The sequence below is a fragment of the Lindgomyces ingoldianus genome (genome assembly GCF_010093535.1).
Source record: "Lindgomyces ingoldianus strain ATCC 200398 unplaced genomic scaffold BDR25scaffold_3, whole genome shotgun sequence".
Classification (NCBI taxonomy): Eukaryota; Fungi; Ascomycota; class Dothideomycetes; order Pleosporales; family Lindgomycetaceae; genus Lindgomyces; species Lindgomyces ingoldianus.
The window spans coordinates 314,874-332,904 of record NW_022985164.1 but is presented as its reverse complement, the minus strand read 5'-3'; the positions used below and the strand labels follow the sequence as shown (position 1 = coordinate 332,904).

The window sequence follows — 18,031 nt, the reverse complement described above, 5'->3', positions numbered from 1 at the left end:
GTTATTACCCGACTCGCCATGAGTCTTGTCAGCCGAACAGTCGACCTCAATTGTGGGAGTTTGCATGGCCTGGCGCTGGCGTTATTGCCATGTCGAGCGAGGGGTATACGCAGTGGCTTGAGGCACGCGCAGGCTCCATGGCGCAACGAGCAAGCAGACAATCGACATAAGGGGCGGCTGCTCCCAGTGGCACAAGCTTTGCTGGAAGTTCGTTGCAACAAGGCTGCAGGGCCCGTTGAGCGGAAGAAATAAACAAACGTCCTCGCATTCCCCGTCTGGCATCGATCGACAAAACCGACTTCCATTAAACTGACGACGTCCAACTCCAGTCACTCGTTGGCCGATCTACTTCCCGCTCGATCGCATTCAAGCTTTCCCATCATTCCTGGACCGACCGCTGGTTGCGGCTGCAAGGGACCTTCGGCCTGCACTCCACCACTGGCCACAGGACGACATCAACCAATCCCGGCTTGCCTTGCTCAACGACGACTACCTCTCCGACTTGCAGCATCCCGTGATTGTCCACGGCACGGTCATGGTCTGGAGGTGCGGCGAGTACCCGGGCGAGTAATTATAGAATAATAATGGAACCGTTACGCACCGCCAACTGGAGCAGCATCCCATGGCGGAGCATGTCGAGAAACATGAGGTCGGGTGTTACAGGCGTTGCGAAACAGGAGCCGAGAGCCATGTCTCACCATTATGAAGCCGACGATTCGGCCACGGCAGCCTGCCACTTGCGGGAGCAGGGCGAAAACGTGAGGACCGGCCGCCGCCGTCGTCGCTCTTATATCACAAATCCAGCGCCCTCGAGAAGATCGATATATCTGCCCGCACTGCTGTCCTTCGTCGTGATATTCGTGGTCCTCTCTTCCCTGCTTGGAACCGCAGCGGCTCAGGAGGCACATGGTGATCGGCGGCGATCAGCATCCATATCCGTACCCGTCAACGAGCTCACCCCAGCGTGGAAAGGACCTTCACTGCTCGTCCTCGATAACAGCCCGCCACCAGCGCCGCCAATGTTCATGCATCTGCAACGCCGCGATAGCGATGCCACAACTTCCGCCCAAGCCTCAAAAACCACCGGCATCCAGACGGATCCCAGTGCAACACCCTCCGCCTTTTCCATCCCACAGCCGTTTGATACAGCCCTATCGAACAACTTCACCACTCCTTGCGCTGCTTGGTTCCGTAGACTACTGACCAACTCTACCTTCAATGCGTGCCATCCATTTTCCTTAATGCTTCAGGTATGTTCGGCTGCTTACCCCGACTGCCCCTTAAACTAACCAAAGGCAGACCTCCAGCGGCTTCTTTGATGCCTCGAAATCCTACATTGGCATCACCAAGACCCTCGAGGCAACCTGTAATGTCAATACGACAATATGCCTGGGCAATATGAATGCACTGGCCAGAGAACTCAGGGACAATGCAAACTGCGCCGTTGACTACGCCAACGACAATCCCCAGGTGTTGCAGGCATATAATGGGCTGGTTGCGTACTATCCGCTGTACCAGGCAGGCTGCTTAACAGACACCGATGGAAGATATTGTAAGTTGGACGTCTGTGAACCATTACATACCCACCTGCTAATTGGCTGGCATTCAGGTTTCGCAAACGCTGTTACCAACACAACCGCTACAACGGACTCTTATCCCTACTACCTTCCACTCGGCGTGAGCATGCCCGGTGGCGCACGACCAACTTGCAATACCTGCCTACAAAACGCGATGGCCATTTTCTCAAACTTCGCCGGGAACAGCACGCAGCCAATCAGCAAAACCTACAACGCAGCCGCACAGCAGATTGACCTGTCCTGCGGTCCCACGTTCATAAACAAAACGGCAGTCCCGCTCAAGGGAGCAGCCTCGGCAACTGCCCCGACATTCGCACCGACTATTACCTTGTTTATAATGATTCTCTTCTATTTTTTTAATTAAACGGACGACGTGCTTTGATGTAATTACTTCCACCATCTCCCCCTCGACCTTTTTATCGACTATCACCAGTCGAGTCATTAGCGACGGCGCTTGGGTTGCTTTCACTTTTCCTTTTGTTTGATTCCGCAGCAAGGGACACGCTGGTTGGGAATCGGGAAAATACCCCACAGGAACAACAACCGGAGAAACGGTCTGTTAAAAGGAACGGTCGGCTTCGTCCGAAACATGGCGTTTGGTATATTTGAGAAACATCCTTTCGAAAGAAGGAATTTTTGGCCTCTATATTGGGATTTCTTCGACGACAAACAGGATCGGACAATATTTTGTATGTATTTTCTAATTGGATGGATGGCGGACGGGACACGGCAACGGGGGTCACACAGATGGTCCTTATATTTTCTTTGTCAATAATAGACTACTTTACCTGTTGCGCGCGATCGCAATACACGGCTTTACTATGGAATGGAAAGACACCGGTAGCACAAATGCTTTTTCTTGTTGCGTCTGCGCGTGCAATGCAGCGATTCGGATATTTAAGAGATCCAGGTGCAAAGCCATGATTGCGCAGGTCGACGCGCATCATCGTTAGGGGCTTTGGAGGCGACCGAATACGTGCCCCTGAAACACGTACTCATCACGTGGGTGTCTGATCTTCAGCACGGGGCGTTCGGCTTGTTGAAGCTCGACCCCCTGAACGTCAGATTTCTGTGCCTCCACATCTGCCCTTCGCCCGTTTCCAACAGCTCACAGCGGCGTTCTGCTATTATTGAATTATAATTCGCCCAGCATGCTGCTAACCGTTTAACACTCTGGCTGTTGTGGGAAAAGGGCTCCGCGGTGGAGCAACGATAACCATCCTGTTATCTTAATCATATCCAGAGAGCAAATGTCCACGGGCTGCCCTTGCATGGGCTTCGTCGCTCAGTGGAGCAACCTGTGACAGGCAGGAAGACCTTGTCGGGATCCCAAACACCAACGCGTTTGATGGGCCCGTGACTGGGCATCCAAAGGTCGTCAGCCTTAATCCCAGCTGGCCCTCTTTTTGTCTGAGACAGCCAGTTCTGTCCTCCAAATTGAACTGCGATGACACTTTCTCCATAATTATCCCTTCCGCTCTCTTCCGCCCACTCTCTCTTTGCTTGCTTGCTTGCTATATTTCCTTGCCAGCTGGCGTCGTACGAACAAGACCCTTCTTTTTTGTTTCTTGCGGCTGTTCTGTTGTAGTACAGATCCTATCCTTTCAACGTCATTCTTTTTACAGCCCCCAATCACGTTCTCTAGCCAGCAAACGTCGACATTCTTTTGCTATTACGACATGACAGCCGTCATGAGACACCAGCCGGGGCTCGCCCCAAATGCTCCTTCAGGACGACAAGATGTCATTAGCGCTCTTTTAAACGATTATGGGAATTCTTTTGGTGGAGGCAATGGAAATGTCTCGCCGTATGCACTTTCGCCAGTACCGACATTCACAAAGGAACTTCCCCCACCACCACCGCTGGGTGGTGATGATAAGCCGCTTCCACCTGTAATGATGCAGTTTCAATTGCGAGGTGAGTATAATCATTATTAAATAAATGGTCTTGGGGAGTTTGTTGAGTCGAGTCATGAACTTGCTATTCCCAACAACCTTCCGCCAAGACAATGTGCAGTACGACTACAAGTATTCAAATACTGACCACCATGAAGTGGACGAACCCCGAAGCCCACTCCACTATAATGGAGGCCGAAAAGATTCTGTATCTTCATCCTCACCGCCCACGAAAATTGTATCGCGGTCCATGTCACGAAGCTCGAAGCCACCGTCGCTCAGACTCCTATCGAGCAACGGTTCTACAGCAACACTCCCTTCTACGCCGAGGCCGAATGCAAATGCTTCCTCCAGACCAATCACTCCGGCGACAGCATCGACATTGATCACAACAACACGTCGCTCTTCAGAAGAACGCCCGCTACCTGACCTTCCGCCACCTCCACCTGAAAAGTCAAAGCGAAGAAGCTGGGGTAGAAGTGATAGCAGCATGGGGATATCACAGCCGAAAGTTTCTAACGATGGTTTGCAGGAGCAACAAGGATCAAAGCCACTTCCGGTTGTTAAACGCAAGCCGCTTCAAACACTCGCCGATCTTTCTGGACCACGGGGAAGAAAGATGGGAGCGAAACCGCCGACAGCAGTTGTGCAGAACCAGAGCGAAAGCACCAGCAACACAACTCCAGTGCCGACAAAACCAGAACCTATTCCCGAAGCCTCGCAAACCCATCCATACGAAGATTTCTCACCCCGTAAAGCGGTTTCTGGAGATCGACCAGCACTGAGCACTATCCCAACTACTCTAGCCCCGTCTCCACTATTAGACGAGCCTGAGCCAGCCACACGATCCGTGATGCAGGCCCCGAGGCCATTCGTCGGTCTCCCAGCTCGTCCATCACCACGGCCAAGGCAGAGTCAAGACGCCGAGCCCACGCTTAGTTCAAGCAATCACCACCGCGGCAAGAGCAGCACAGGGTTTGACATCTTCAAAGTACGTCGTTCCCCTCCTCCTTGCAACCGTAACCGCAACGGTTTCTCCCGCTCCCAGACCTGCAATCCTATATCCTTCCTCGTCTCAGCTATCCAATCAATATCTATGGGATTGCGGGACCGCGAGTCGAGATTCCGGCCATTGTTCCCTCCCTACAAGAATTCGAGCGCTGGCGCTGGTACTTCGTGGTTAAGACTCGATGCTGATGATGCTGCGCATAGGGAACAAACAAGTTCAACAACCCGGCTCCTCTCAACACCTCCAACAACTCCAACCCCAACCCTTCTAACAACACGCGAAACCCAAACGTGGTAAACACCCTAACTCCCTCGCCAACACCACCCGCAGAACAGAGTCCACCACCGTCGAACCAAGTTCAGAACCAGCAGCGACAAGAGCAACACATCCAACCAGTCAAGCGCCCCGATTTTGGACCCGAGAGTCCCGTATCCCCTATTTCTCCGCCGCGAGAAGGACGACGGCCGTTTAGTTTCGAGCCCGTTGCAATAGCGCCACGCTCGAATCCGAATCCAGCAGCGGGGGCAAATGCGAATGCGAGATCAGTGTCACCGATTTCACCGCCGTTGCAGACAGTACCAGCTCCACGGTCGCAATCGCAACCACAAGTGCAACTTCAATCCCAACCCCAACCCCAACCCCAACCCCAACACCCCACATCCAAATCTATCTCCTTTCCAACACGCACAACCTCAATCCCCCAACACCCTTCTGCCCCCTCCCCCTCCTCCTCCCCTAAAACACCACCACCCTACATCCGCCCCTCGCACCTCCCCGCACCCCCCCTAAACCGCTCCCACTACCACTGCTATCACTCCCACGCGCACTTCAACATCTCTTCCAATCGTTTTGCGCCCATGGGCTGTCAAGTCTGTCACCACGTCGACAAACTCGACCGCTGGGCGTGTACATGGTGCTACCTGCGGATCTGTGGACGGTGCAAAACCGACCTCGAACGCGTGCCTGGGAGGAAGGTAGAGGTGTTGGAAGAGAGAAGGAGGGCGGAGATGGGTAGTCCCCGGACAGTTGTGAGTGTTGTCTTGGAGGGGGATGAGGGATTGCAGTAGAACCAAGGGGTTAATAGGGGTTAGGCGGCGTTATTCGAAATGTTTTGGTTGGGTGGGGGCTTACTGGAACTTACATGTTGGTCTTTTGGGATAGATGTTCTGGGCGGGTTTATACAATGCTAGAGAGCCGGCACTCAGCGCTTGTTGGAATGATAATGCCAAGTTCCGAATTGCCCCCTACAATCTCACATGTTTCCTGGCCTTAATATCACGATACTTTAATTTAGCGACCCAGCTATACCCATCCCCATCACAGATGCAGAACCCTAACAGCTATGTAGCTCTGTAACAGTGCCGTACAAACTCCTCCATGCTACCGACCCAAACCCACCCTGAAGCCAGCCACCAAACCATCGCCACCTATGCATCAAAATCTAATCCTTACCTCACTTGATGCTTGTCATGATCCTCTCGCCGATTCGACAAACTGTACAAAGAAATTCCTCCAATCCTTTTCCTTCTTCTGGGTCTCCAGCGCCCCTGCAAGCTTCCCGAGATACTGATCTACCATCTCTTGGCCTGCACCCATCCCCCTCAGTTCCTCTCGTAACCGCTCCACGTAAGGTTCGCCGATCTTCTTTACGATCTCTGCCTGAAGGCCCGCAGCCTCCATAGTTACCTGTTTGGCCTGGGCGTCTTTTGAATTGAATCCTGGTGAGGCTGGGATTGACCACGCGAGAGGGGAAAAACGGGTGACGACAAAACTGTCGAATCCTGGGAGCGGTGCTTGAGCTGTCATTGGAGATGCAGTGTTCGAGTTGGTGGTAGGTCCGATTTTGTCGGGCCCGCCCCAGACGGCTGTCATGCGAATGAGGACCGTGAGAGCGAGGCGTGCGTTGGGGTAGTCATTGTTGTCGCGGGCGAAGGTGTCGAGTGAGGTTATGATGGTGTCAAAGGTGGATTGATTAGCTGTTGGAAGTTAGGAAGGGTCTCACCATGAAATAACTGGGTTAGAAGGCTTACCATTACTGACAAGCACAGATCCGAGACCGTGGTTGAGAAGGACGAGAATAAAGTTGAGGTATTCTCGCCGAAGTTCCGCCAATTGGATCTCATCATCTGTGCCCGAAGGGGTTGTCGCCAACGCGGTGAAGATGCGCTGCAACAAAGGTGTGAGCAGGGTATCAAGAACACCAGCGATCTCGGCCTTGAATGTGTATATGACTTGATCAAGAACCTTCAAGAAAGTGGCCATCTCGTCCATCGTCGAACTCATGGATAAGAGTCCATCGATCCACGAGGGTAGCTGCTGAAGTAAGCGGGATCCCAGCACGGAGATCATGCGCGAGAAGGCAAATCGTGCTGCATTGCGGATCAACATCGAGGAATTTAGGGATTTGAGGGCGACGAGTATAGCTTCCGCGGCCTTCACGAACTCATCGGAGACATCTGTGGCTGGAAGGGAGTTCACGGTGGTGTTCGATGGGACCCAATCCGAGTATCCCCGCGCGAGCGTTCCTAGTGCCATGATGAGATGATGAATTTGCAGGACAGCTCGTTCGTCTCCATTTCTTGCCTGCGGAAGCGTCTGTTCCATGTCTGCGAACAGAGGTGCCATGATCGTCTGCGCGTATAGCTTCTTGCTCTCGATGGATACAGTAGCAGAGGAAGAAATACAACCAACAACTTCGAACAAGTAAAGTTGTGAGTTGAAGAGTGCATCCGCAGATTGATCATCCTCATCGGATGACATGTCGTCGTCCCCGGAATCGTCAGGCAATACGGCCTCAATCGTAAGCAGGTCAGCGACTGCTTGAATAAGATCTTGAGATACATTGCCAATCTGTGCTCGAAGTGGCTTTACGAACCGCAGGAACAGGTACCAGGATCTCGTCCGAACCTTGAGATGATTGTGGTGGGTCAGGCGAACGAAGTTCTCGAGCGCTTTCGGAATCAACCGAGAGTTCTGCTCGAAGAACTGGTAATAGCGAACACAGATTTCCATATACTGCAACTGTACCGATGGATGTGGAAATCTTGCTAGCTCTAGACATGGTCAGTGTGCGTTGAGGAGGTGCCATGGATGTACAAACCAGACTCAACCATGCTCGACATCATTCCAACAAGTTGCTGAGCCGCGACAGAAGAAGGCTCACGCTTCGCGTATAGTCCTTGATTTCTCATTGCCAGTTCCCCAAACAAATACATCTCATAGAGGGCAAGGTCAAGGTCCCGCCAATTCAACGTTTGATCATTTGATGAAAGCCGGCTGAAGGTCTCGTTTACCACCCGACTAAGAGTTTCGATGTAGAAAGCTTCATCAGTAGCGGCAACAGTTTGCTGAAGGACATGGAGTCGTTTTCGGAGATCTTGAAATTCGGCCTCGTCTGTCTGCTCCCCCTCATCACCCCATGATGCCGTTTCATCATACTTCATTTTGCTCACGATGGCCTCTAAAATAGGGGGGAGCATGTTAGCGTATTGACTTGGTAATCCTCCAGTCTTCTTCTTAAGTTTACGGAAAAAAGTCAGAAGGTCCGTAAGGGACGATATGACGGTCGAACACACTTCGTCATATTGATCGGAAAAGAATCGTAAGAGGTAGGCGTGGAACTGTTGGATGAGCTCCTCGGCGCGCTGGCGAGTCTGACCATCTACCGACTCGTTGTCTAGAACTTTGACAATATCGAAGACGATGTTGTTTACTAATTTCGCCACCGTCTCTGCGAGATCGTTGTCATATTCTGGCGTGTTTTGCAAGTCAGACAAAGCGGGGCTGCCGATGAGCTGTCCCACAACGTTGCTAAGGTTGAGAAACAAAATCAGCTCGATCTTTTCAGCCGGGCCCATTTTCTTGCCAACAATCTCGGAGAAGGCGTCAATAGCAGTATCACGAACCCTGCCCTCCGAGCTCTCCGGGTCGGAGATACCCTGTTGCCCCGCCATCTGGAGGAAGGTCGTGATCATTGCCTCGTTAACGACAAGGGAAATATCGATCCAACTGATCCAGCGGCCTACGGTCTTGAGGCACATCTCGACGACCATCAGGTCAATATCCCTCCACTTGGCGAGGATCTCTTGCCACGATAATGAAATCTTCTGGGCATCCCGCACACGGATTAAGTCTTTCAACTCGGCATTCCGCTTCTTCTCGTCTTCGGACCTAACAACCAGCACATCGGCAATTTCGTCATGCACCTGACCTAGCATACGAAGGTAAAGAATGGTTCCGGACACATTCACATTGCCGATGGCCGTCCCGTTGCCGGCTATGGCGCGGAAATCGTCAAAGAAGGTTAGCCAAGTGGCTGGGTATAGTGCTATAAAAAGATAGGTTATGGTCTGCATGAGTTTGTTTTGGATATGGGTGGTGTCGGGTGCATTGTCATTTGCTGAAGCGTATCTCTGACGGATATAGGCCATCAGAGTGTCCTTGATGTAAGCCAGACTCTGAGGGTCCAGATGGTGTTCCTGGACGGCATTGTTCACGAGGTCGAGCGAAGTATGCCGTATGACTTCGGATGGTCGGGGGTCTCGCGTGAACAGCACCAGGCCAGCCTGCCAGGCAGAGCCTTCGGTCCGCAACTGGGTGAGGAAATCGATAGCTTGGCCACGCAACGCCTGGCTGGAGGTGGGGCTCGAGGCTATATCGATGGCATTTTCGAGCTGTTGAGGGGGATACAGGGTTAGCATTGGATTGCCGACAGTGCAAACATGACTGAGCGAGGACTAGAAAACGAACCTGGGCCTCCATATCCACCACCGTCTCAGATGAGGGACAAGTTGTGGATCAAATTTCAAGCGAAGTTTCTCCGGAGGTTGGTCATGAGCAGGACCGGCCGAGATTCTCGCGGAGGAGTGGAGGAGTGAAGTTGGGCGTTATGCTACCGGATCATTGGGCAGAGAGGGTGCTGCATCATGGGAGCGTTATAGCGGTGAAAAAGCGGCGGGGCAGCGAAGGTGAACCTACGCGGGGATGCGAGGAGCCGGTACAGGCAGGTGAAGGGGGGTGAAAGGTGGTGTTTGGACGTCACGGAGTGGTGGACAGTCGCGAACGTGACACAATTCTTTGGCGTGTGTGTTGTTCCGATTGCAGATTCACGGCGATGATTCGGCCCACGGCTTGGCGTGCCGAAGTGGGATGTTCTGCCTAGCAATAAATCACACCACACGTGCCTCCTGCACAGACTGTTCTACCGAGGCGGTATGTTGTTTTGAGCCTTTCAGAACCCTGTTAGGATCTTAAATTGCACGCCTGGAATTTGCAAGCGACATTGCTGCATTTCATCTTAATTGTCAACACTCGAAGGGTTCATTTCGACCCAAAGATAGGTCACTACAATGCATTTGGCCGTTTTCACCTGCAAGCCCTCGTCTCGCTACATTGAGGCCCTGAGCATCGTTCGAAATTGCCCTGCATCGCAAAGACAAGCAATGCTCCGCTCCACACCCGGCTGACAGCAAGCGAGGGTCTAGAGTTTCTCTTTCGAAGTCGAGCCGCTTCTGTAGCAGTGAGTTGACCATCCACCAATGACCACCGTCAATCGTATACTTACTATACCCCCAAGTGCTTCGCATGGTAGCCAACATGCTCGTCTGCGAATGAAGCCATGAAGTAGTAACTATGATCGTAGTCTAGTTGCATACGGAGGTTGATGCCTTTGTCGTTCCCAGCCTCTTTAGCGGCCTTCATGAAGTTTTCTGGAAGCAGCTGTCCCTGCTTGTAAAAGTTGTCTCCGGTGCCCTGTATCGCGTCAACAGGCACTACTCAAGCCCATTCCTTAGTGATGGATACATACGACATCAATGAGCATTTCCAGTGGCCCTTTCCACTGCTTGACCAGCTCCGTTGCGTCGTGCTCTATCCACTGCGCCTGCTCAGTCTCTCCAAAGTACCCCTTGAACGCCTTCTGGCCCCATGGGCAATTGATAGGGTTCGCGATTGGTGCGAAGGCTGACACCGATTTGTACTTCCCAGGGTTCTTGAGGAACTGCGAGAGTCTTGTCAGCATTTTCCATTTGTACCTGTCTAGGTAAACTAACGAGCGTCAATGCTCCGTGACCACCCATGCTATGGCCCGTGATGCTCACTCTACTCGAATCGAGCTCCTTGAACGAGGAGAATAGCGTTTCGGGCAGTTCCTTGGTGATGTAGCTGTACATGTTGTATCCTTTTGTCCACGGCTCTTTCGTGGCATCGACATAAAAACCGGCACCGGAACCGAAGTCGTAGGCGTCGTCTTCGCCTTGAATCTGCAGTCCTCCTGGATTGAACACTCGAGTCAGCGAGATACCCAAACGCTAAGCAAGAATAGCATACTTGGGCTAGTGTCTGGATACACTACAGCAATGCCCTTCTGACTTGCGCCGTGTTGGAAGAACCCTTTCTCGGAGCAATTGTCACCAGTACACGTAAGGCCAGAGAGGTAGAAGAGGACAGGAACTTTTGCGCCGGATTTCAGGGCTTGAGGAGGGAGGTAGAGGTTGAATGCCATATCGCAATTCGTAGTGGAGGCTTTGTGCTTAAGCTTCAGCAGCTTGCCGCCGAATGAGGCGATGGTAGCTGTTGTCTCGACAGACATAATGGGCGCAGAATGCAGAATCTCGCGATGGAAAAGTTCGTCAGAGGCTAGGGGAGGATGCGAGGTGCACAGGACTATGTGCAGTTTCCGTCGCAATAGTTATGACACCTATGTCCTGAGTGACGTTAATTCTCATGCTGGTGAATGCGGGGCATTTTCAGCTTCCCCTCTGCCCCACCTTTGCCTCAAATGAGGTAAGTATTCCGGCGAGATCAAGCTTGGGACATCGGATCCGCTTCACAGGCACTTTACATCGGAGAAAATGTGCTGTTTCGGGATTGATTCGGGGAATAAGATGCTGGTGGATAGCGCTTTAAAGACTCCTAGTCGCCTGGTATGCCACCTTTTACCGCCCCAAAAACTCCAATTCAAATGCAAAATTACACCATCTCTCTCACAGCAACTCTTCGCAACTCCAATCCTCGTACCTGCAGCTTATTAGCGCGTAGTTGACGGGCGATAGAGCCAGACTTGCCATCCATCAGGAAGAAATCTCCGCACGACCAGGGGAATCTTCTTTTCTCGCAGCTCCTTGATAGCAATTTGTAGAGGATCTGTCATACCTTCCACGTCAATCAAGACAGGAGCATTCCCACTACGATAGTTATCAGCTGCCATGTCTAGTTTTTCAAAGTTTTGCGTGAAAGCAGTGATGCGACGCACCTAATCTGCAATGCCCTTGTGCCCAGAACGCGCGCGCGTTCGTATTTGGTCATGTATGGCGTCGTGGTACGTTTTTCGTTGGGCACCTTCTTGTCCTTCATGCTCTTGACCGTGTTCATTTGTTCGGACTTGGCTGCCGCAGCTGCAGCGCCTGGGTCCCCAGAGACCACGACATTGTTTTCCTGATTGTGCTCTACAGCATCTGGTTCATCTGCGGCATGTGGGTCTTGGTGCTGCTGGTCGTCTTCGTCGTAGATGTCAGGCTCCACTGCCTCATCTTCGTAGTCCATGGCCTCCCTGCCGCGAGCTTTGGTTAGCTTCTTTGTGAAGGGAGAATAGCTGGCATCTATTTTTAAGGATGATATAGGGTCGCAGGATAGAATAGGGTCTCAAAAGTATTCTACGCACTCATAGTTTCCGGCGTCCCCCATATCATCGTCCCCTCCAAAATCAGACATCTTTGTGCCGGGTGGGAAGGAGGATATATGCGAATCGATGTAGTTTGCTGCTGCTGAGTATTTGTGCGATCAAGAGGGAAGGGTTGGACAATCAGGTGTTGGTAGAAGCGCAAATAATGGAGGTGTAGAGACTCGACCTTGACGAACGGGAGCTCGAACAAAAGCTTTGAGTCTTGGCGCGAGCGGATAATCCCGTCAGTGAACGGTTCTGGCTTAGTATCTAATTACACACGGACCTCGAAATCTTGGCGTTCGCTAAAAACATTTCGTCGTTTTGAATCTCTGGGTCTCACACATCAACCCCTCTGCTCGATGCAAATGCCGAGACCTTCCTTTCCCTGAGCTCCAGAAATTCTAGACGCATTGCCGCCGCTGCAATGGCCGTCAAACGTAAAAATGTTAGTGCAGATAATGCCGGGTCCAAGAGGAAGTTTCGTCGAGGTAAACATCACTGCGAACATGACGTTTACAGGGTGGGTGCTGATACTCTATCTGTAGCGATCGACGATGAAGAAGACGAGGCTTATGGGAGTGATACCGCGTCACAACAACATGATTCAAAAGTCGGTGACCTACCCGTACCCAAGGTCAACGACGAAGTTGCCGCCTTCACTGAAAACGGCAATGTGAGGGCCTGGAGCGAGGCTAGGCGCGAGTGGAACAAAGTCTGCCCCGTCGAAGGCTGTGGAAGACGCTTCAATCGACCGTGTCGCCTGGAGCAGCACATGCTTACCCACTCAAAGGAGCGTCCCTTCTCCTGTCCCTATGGCGACTGCGACAAGACTTTTACCCGTAAGGACCATGTGGATCGCCATACGAAGGCGGCCCACAGTAACGCTGAGCGCTCTTTTGTATGTGACAGGTCAGAATGTGGGAAGACGTTCACGAACAAAGAACGGCTCGTTCGACACCAGAACACCCACGAGGCTAGACTCCGCTGTGTAGGTTACCCTCCATGCGAGCAGGAATTCAGAAAGAAGGACACTCTGCAGAGACATATCAGAGCTGAGCACCTGGGGTTGAAGCCATTTGCGTGTGATCACGTTGACGACGATACCGGGAAGCGTTGCACCGCAGCCTTCGACTTGAAGCCTGCACTCAAGAGGCACATTGAAAACTGCCATGGAGATGGAGAACTCCGATTTTCGTGCGGTATTTGCATAACTTCAGCTGGCGGAGAACCCGTTGAGACGGAAGCGATGGGGGTAGTGATTCTGCCGAAAGAACCTATTGCATTTCGGACGCAACCCGAACTCAGGGATCACTTCCGCAATTGTCACCCACCTACGTGCCAGCATTGTGGTAAGAAGTGTACCACGGAACACGGTTTGCGTGCGCATATCGATGTAGCACACGAGACACCTGAGGGTGGATTATACCAGTACCCTTGCCCTAAGCCAGGCTGCAATCGATCCTTCAATCGGCGCGGAAACTTGAAGGTCCATATCAAGTGCGTACATGACAATCTGAGGAACTGGATCTGCGGCTCCTTCGATGCATCGACATCCAATGTTCCAGAGGTTCAGGCTTGGGATGGGAAGAATTCTTGCGATTTCGCAACCACATGCAAGAGCACTCTGGAACAGCACATTAGAACGCAACATCTCAACTCCCAGAACCGCAAGAACACCCGAAGGGCTGCGAAGGAAGCAAAGAAGAAGAATATGGAGTCAAGAAAAGCCACACGAACCAAGAAACAAGAGTTTGACGAGTCAATGCTCGGACTTCTGACTGGTGTTGGATACGACGAGGGTAGGCCGGTTGCATGCTTCGTTTCAGACTGCAATCGACGCTTTACGATGGACCGGGATCTTCGCCGGCATCTTCGCGGCGTCGATCATAAATTGTCAGATGAGGAGATCGAGGAACGGATTGCGGAACGAGACGCGCTCCAAGGTGGTCCTTTCTGGATTGGAGGTCTCGATGGGGATGATATGCTCAGTCACCCTTTCGACCCAACTTTGTCACAGTATCAGAGCCCTTACATGACACCAAGCCTTTCCCAAAGCCAGACACCCTACCTGGATCCGGATCTATCCCAGAGTCAGATCCCTTACCTAGATGCAACGCCTGATTTCCAGAACGGAGATGACAATATTCCGGTCGATCCTATGCTGACGCCCTTTACGGAGCAGTACGGATTTGACGATGAGGTGGAGAATGACGAGGCTGAGTTGGATCGTGCGATGGGATTGGGAGAGTTGCCACCGGCTGTCGATGTGCATAATGGGTTGGTGATGTGGGAGCGGCCGGTTGGATGAACGAGAGACTTTACCCCAAGACATAACTTCGAAAAGAAATCGAAAAGAGGCGCGAAAGGAAGTACAAACAAAAGTTTTCGCCACTCACGGTTTTCTAATAGCACTTTGTTGTACGAGCATCATGAATACGGAGGAATTTGGAAGCATTTGAGGCGTTTCTGTCAGATCCAATTGTCTGTTCATGAGGCATGGACCTTATAACTAATGTATTTATGACGATGTATCAGGTTCGTCGGATTAGCCTTGAGCACATTTCTAGAGGCATTATCCGGAGCACTTTGAACGCATTTTTTTTGTGGCATTTTTTGGCATTTGCAGCATTGAGATACCCACATAGAAGTAGCAATTTGCTAAATAATACTTTCTTGATATTTTATCCTCTAATTCTCGCGTGAATTTCAGACTGTTGCTGCTAGCAATCCTTTCCCAACCGTATACCATACATGCATGCCGATAACAATGATCTCAAACAATTCCAATCTTTTCTAAGACGCCGGCCACATACAATACCATGCCATGCTATACCATACCCACCCAGCCATATCCTCACGAACCAAGCTCAGAACCAGCCAGCAATACAAGGTTAAGAATACAAACGGGCCTCTACTTTCTCTGTCTTGACATCCCCCTTATCCATCCAGCGACATGTACCCGGGCAGGGCACAGTTCACATCACGCCTCCCTCCTTCCCACCCATCCCCAGCCCCAAACTGTTCCCCGCACTACGACCCTCAGATCCCGCCTCAAATTCAGCTTCGCCATCTCCCTCATCCTCATCATCGCCTCCATAATCCTCCATCTCAGCGTCCATCCCATCATCTGACTCATCTCTCGCATACTTCTTCTCGTCATCGCTGAAAATGCCTCGTCTCCGCGCTGTACTCTCAAAGTCAGCTAGCTCATTCTCATCTAAATCGTCATCATCAGAACCACCAACATCAGCATCATCGACAAAAACCCTACTCTGCCGTTTAACCTCCTTCAAAAAACTTCCCGTGAGTCTATGTTTCCCCGCCTCCCCCGCACGCATATAAAGCTGTTGCACAACCTGATCGTGTGGATGCCCGAGCTCGAACATTGACATTGGCCGGTCTTGGAGGTAGGGTGAAGCTGGGGGCGGGGACGTGGATTTTTGGGGGAGGATGCGCGGGCGGGGGCGAGGTTTGGGTTGCGAAGGGGGATGGGAGGGATCGCGGGGAGACATTTTAGACCACCACCCGCTTAGGCGTTGGCTTAGTGACGGGCTGTCTGGTCCTGACGGCTGGCCGTTTCCAGGCCGGTTAGTGGGCTTTGTTGTGAGGCGCGCGGGTGCGCGTTTAGTCGATTGCTTAGTGAAAGAGAAACCAAGGGGCATGTCGACTGGCGAGCCTGGTCGAGGAGACGCGGAGGAGGATGATTCAGAGCCGGAGAAGACGTTTGGTGCTGCGCCGCTACCACCATTCGCGTCGTTGTCGCTCTTGGTGCGTTCGAGAAGACCGCGAAGGTCGTCTTCGGAGAGGATGTTGGCGAGGCCGCCGTCGGGGGTGCGGGTGGGACGGGTCTGGCGACGACCCTGTTGGATTAGGTGCTCGAGTTTGGCGCGGTTAGCTATAAATTTGAGCTTTGGGAAGGCGGATTGTTGGCCGACGTGTATCATGCGTGCTAGTCGTTGGGGAGAAGGATCGGATAGGATGAAGTAGAAGTCGGAGGGGATAGATTTCGGCCAGATCGTGATCGTGCCACTAAATCGCTGGAGCCAAATCTCGCTCCAGTCTTGGCCTAATGGTCGAGGGAGAAGTTCCAGGTGGCGGAGAACTTTTAGCCATTTGGTTAAGTCGAGTTTCAGATATTGCTCGATTGCTGAGCCAAGGAATCCGCCGCGCCAACCGCGACCGCGACGATGTGTTACTGGTCGTCCCACGGATCCACGAGAAGAAAAGAAGAATAGGTTGATATGGGGGTTAACTTGACTGACGATAGAGAAGCGAACATTGAAGTGAAGGTTGAGTGCTTTCAGGGGTATGTCGGTGCGAAGACTACCATCTTTCCACTTGTGTCCGAACGAGTACGGGACAAGCGTCCCGTTTTTTTGTTTCTTCATCAAGACCACTGGGTTAAGAATCCCAGGGACAGCAGCCGAAGCAAGGACTGCGGACCAGATAACGCAGTCCGGGGAAGTAAGATAATTTGCCAGGATAGTCGGCGAGTGCGGGTCTGAAGGAACGCAGGACACGTTCAGGATACGGCCGGTCCTGTTGTATGCTTCTCGAAATGTCATGCTTCCTCGTGTGAACCAGGCACACCTTCTAGCCCAATCGATGCTATCGAAGCGTGCGCCTGTGCGATACCATCGTTTGAACCAGGTGAGCATGTCATCGTGGCATGCTGTGATGCGGTGAGCAAGGGCTGGCACCAGCAGCTTCTTGAGCTCATCATCAGTTCGTGTGGCTAACAAGCCTGCCACCAAAGCTCCGCCCGACGTTCCAGTGATGACTTCGGGCAACAGGGCCGCGTCAAGAAGAGCTTTTGCCACACCAAAGTGATAGTACGCGAAGGTAGCACCGCCCGATAGACAAAGGGCAGTGCGGCCGAAGTTGGTGCTGAGGTGCTTGAACATGGCCCTCTTGCCCTCCTGGTCGAGCTGCGATGTGCGGATAAGGAAGGAGAGAGACGCCTCGGCTTCATCAACGAACGCTTGCACAAGGTCTTTCGTTCCATAGTAGGTCTCGCTGTACAGCCTCGGGTTCTCGAATCCAACGAAATTATTCTTGATGCATGCTTCGACCAGGCCTCGCAGCTCGTCCACGGCCTTTGCCTGTTGTTCGGCGGGGGTCTTGGCACCAGACATCCCCTTTTCATCCGACTCCGCTCTTTTCCGCAGCTTCACCATCTGAGTCTGCACTCTCCGGATAGTCTTGCTGTCGTAGTATGCATACTCGTCGGATTGCTTCCACGATTCATTTCCGAGGTATGTATCGAGCTCTTCAGCGGCATGAATCCACTCTTCATAGTTGACTGCACTCTGCAGCTGCTTCCGCAACCTCTGTCTCCGGCCGCGCCACGTGATGCATTGCTCGTAAAGGAAGATGTAGAGGCGGGTGAGCATGTAGGCAATGCCCAGGAAGAGCAACCAACCGAAGACGATTGTCAACAACGGCCATTTCAATAGCGTATAGACGAACCCTTCCCGCGTCTCGTCCTTGCCTCGGCGCGGAGGCTTGTTATGCTTCCGTCGCCGCCGGACGCGCTGATGAATGGGCCGCCAGTCATTGAGGGCAGTAATGAATTTCCGAGGTTCCGGAGGGGGCAGCGAGAGGTCCTCGGCAGACGGGGAGTTGTCTGGAGCAGCCAGGGCCTTTGCGAACTCGGTAAGATCGGCCTCTGCTATAAAGTCGTCGTTGTAGTCTGGAAGTAGGGTGAAGTCGAAGGCGGGGGAGGAGTAGGGGGCCGGGCCGTCCGTTTCCTTCTTGACATCAGCCATGGGGAGGGTTGTTGGGAGCAGGGTGTCGCATGGTAGAGTTGGCGACGGTACGGTGGGGGAGGATATCGTATAAGGGGGTGTGGTGAGCCGGTCGAGTGCTGGGCTGGAGCAGGTGCGCG

The 18,031-nt window shown here is 52.4% G+C and overlaps 7 protein-coding genes across 7 annotated transcripts; 3 read left to right on the top strand and 4 right to left on the bottom strand.

Annotated features, from left to right (window-relative positions):
- Positions 1-1,025: 1,025 nt before the first annotated feature.
- Positions 1,026-1,941, top strand: BDR25DRAFT_210514 (uncharacterized protein; the record flags this gene model as incomplete). The annotated part of the gene is made up of 3 exons (XM_033684651.1): positions 1,026-1,250; positions 1,300-1,552; positions 1,610-1,941. 3 exons carry the CDS (start codon positions 1,026-1,028, stop codon positions 1,939-1,941), a joined length of 810 nt encoding a protein of 269 aa, XP_033553074.1.
- Positions 1,942-3,009: 1,068 nt separating this feature from the next.
- Positions 3,010-5,753, top strand: BDR25DRAFT_300338 (uncharacterized protein). Its single transcript, XM_033689349.1, has 3 exons — positions 3,010-3,494; positions 3,631-4,463; positions 4,685-5,753. The coding sequence occupies exons 1-3, from the start codon at positions 3,257-3,259 to the stop codon at positions 5,546-5,548; spliced, it is 1,935 nt and encodes a 644-aa protein (XP_033553073.1). The 5' UTR covers positions 3,010-3,256; the 3' UTR covers positions 5,549-5,753.
- Positions 5,724-9,560, bottom strand: BDR25DRAFT_252109 (Exportin-T). The gene is made up of 4 exons (XM_033686158.1): positions 9,231-9,560; positions 7,582-9,154; positions 6,512-7,534; positions 5,724-6,457 (listed from the first exon to the last, which is right to left on the bottom strand). The coding sequence occupies exons 1-4, from the start codon at positions 9,240-9,242 to the stop codon at positions 5,949-5,951; spliced, it is 3,117 nt and encodes a 1,038-aa protein (XP_033553072.1). The 5' UTR covers positions 9,243-9,560; the 3' UTR covers positions 5,724-5,948.
- Positions 9,561-10,043: 483 nt separating this feature from the next.
- BDR25DRAFT_210555 (S-formylglutathione hydrol) lies at positions 10,044-11,070 on the bottom strand (the record flags this gene model as incomplete). The annotated part of the gene is made up of 4 exons (XM_033684655.1): positions 10,044-10,232; positions 10,288-10,479; positions 10,532-10,752; positions 10,809-11,070. 4 exons carry the CDS (start codon positions 11,068-11,070, stop codon positions 10,044-10,046), a joined length of 864 nt encoding a protein of 287 aa, XP_033553071.1.
- Positions 11,071-11,245: 175 nt separating this feature from the next.
- On the bottom strand, positions 11,246-12,304 carry BDR25DRAFT_277238 (RNA polymerase Rpb6). Its single transcript, XM_033687604.1, has 4 exons — positions 12,142-12,304; positions 11,734-12,030; positions 11,546-11,665; positions 11,246-11,498 (listed from the first exon to the last, which is right to left on the bottom strand). Exons 1-4 carry the CDS (start codon positions 12,189-12,191, stop codon positions 11,465-11,467), a joined length of 501 nt encoding a protein of 166 aa, XP_033553070.1. The 5' UTR covers positions 12,192-12,304; the 3' UTR covers positions 11,246-11,464.
- A 194-nt stretch (positions 12,305-12,498) lies between these two features.
- On the top strand, positions 12,499-14,239 carry BDR25DRAFT_252102 (uncharacterized protein; the record flags this gene model as incomplete). Its single annotated transcript, XM_033686157.1, has 2 exons — positions 12,499-12,632; positions 12,690-14,239. Coding segments are annotated over exons 1-2 (1,614 nt in total), but the record flags the coding sequence as incomplete, so codon positions are not given.
- A 716-nt stretch (positions 14,240-14,955) lies between these two features.
- Positions 14,956-17,996, bottom strand: BDR25DRAFT_300334 (patatin-domain-containing protein). Its single transcript, XM_033689348.1, has one exon. It carries the CDS (start codon positions 17,910-17,912, stop codon positions 15,120-15,122), a length of 2,793 nt encoding a protein of 930 aa, XP_033553068.1. The 5' UTR covers positions 17,913-17,996; the 3' UTR covers positions 14,956-15,119.
- Between the last annotated feature and the right edge of the window lie 35 nt (positions 17,997-18,031).

What these genes read in the sequence shown, in the direction of transcription:
- BDR25DRAFT_300338 (XM_033689349.1), top strand. Translation starts at nt 3,257, where the DNA reads ATGACAGCCGTCATGAGACACCAGCCGGGGCTCGCCCCAAATGCTCCT. An exon ending in GATGCAGTTTCAATTGCGAG is followed by an intron (nt 3,495 to 3,630) that starts GTGAGTATAATC and finishes ACCACCATGAAG; the next exon opens with TGGACGAACCCCGAAGCCCA. An exon ending in CAGGGTTTGACATCTTCAAA is followed by an intron (nt 4,464 to 4,684) that starts GTACGTCGTTCC and finishes TGCTGCGCATAG; the next exon opens with GGAACAAACAAGTTCAACAA.
- BDR25DRAFT_252109 (XM_033686158.1), bottom strand. An exon ending in GTCGAGCATGGTTGAGTCTG is followed by an intron (nt 7,535 to 7,581) that starts GTTTGTACATCC and finishes GACCATGTCTAG; the next exon opens with AGCTAGCAAGATTTCCACAT. An exon ending in ATCTGTGCTTGTCAGTAATG is followed by an intron (nt 6,458 to 6,511) that starts GTAAGCCTTCTA and finishes AACTTCCAACAG; the next exon opens with CTAATCAATCCACCTTTGAC.
- BDR25DRAFT_277238 (XM_033687604.1), bottom strand. Translation starts at nt 12,191, where the DNA reads ATGTCTGATTTTGGAGGGGACGATGATATGGGGGACGCCGGAAACTAT. An exon ending in GGGGACGCCGGAAACTATGA is followed by an intron (nt 12,031 to 12,141) that starts GTGCGTAGAATA and finishes AGCTCGCGGCAG; the next exon opens with GGAGGCCATGGACTACGAAG. An exon ending in ACAAGGGCATTGCAGATTAG is followed by an intron (nt 11,666 to 11,733) that starts GTGCGTCGCATC and finishes TAACTATCGTAG; the next exon opens with TGGGAATGCTCCTGTCTTGA.
- BDR25DRAFT_300334 (XM_033689348.1), bottom strand. Translation starts at nt 17,912, where the DNA reads ATGGCTGATGTCAAGAAGGAAACGGACGGCCCGGCCCCCTACTCCTCC.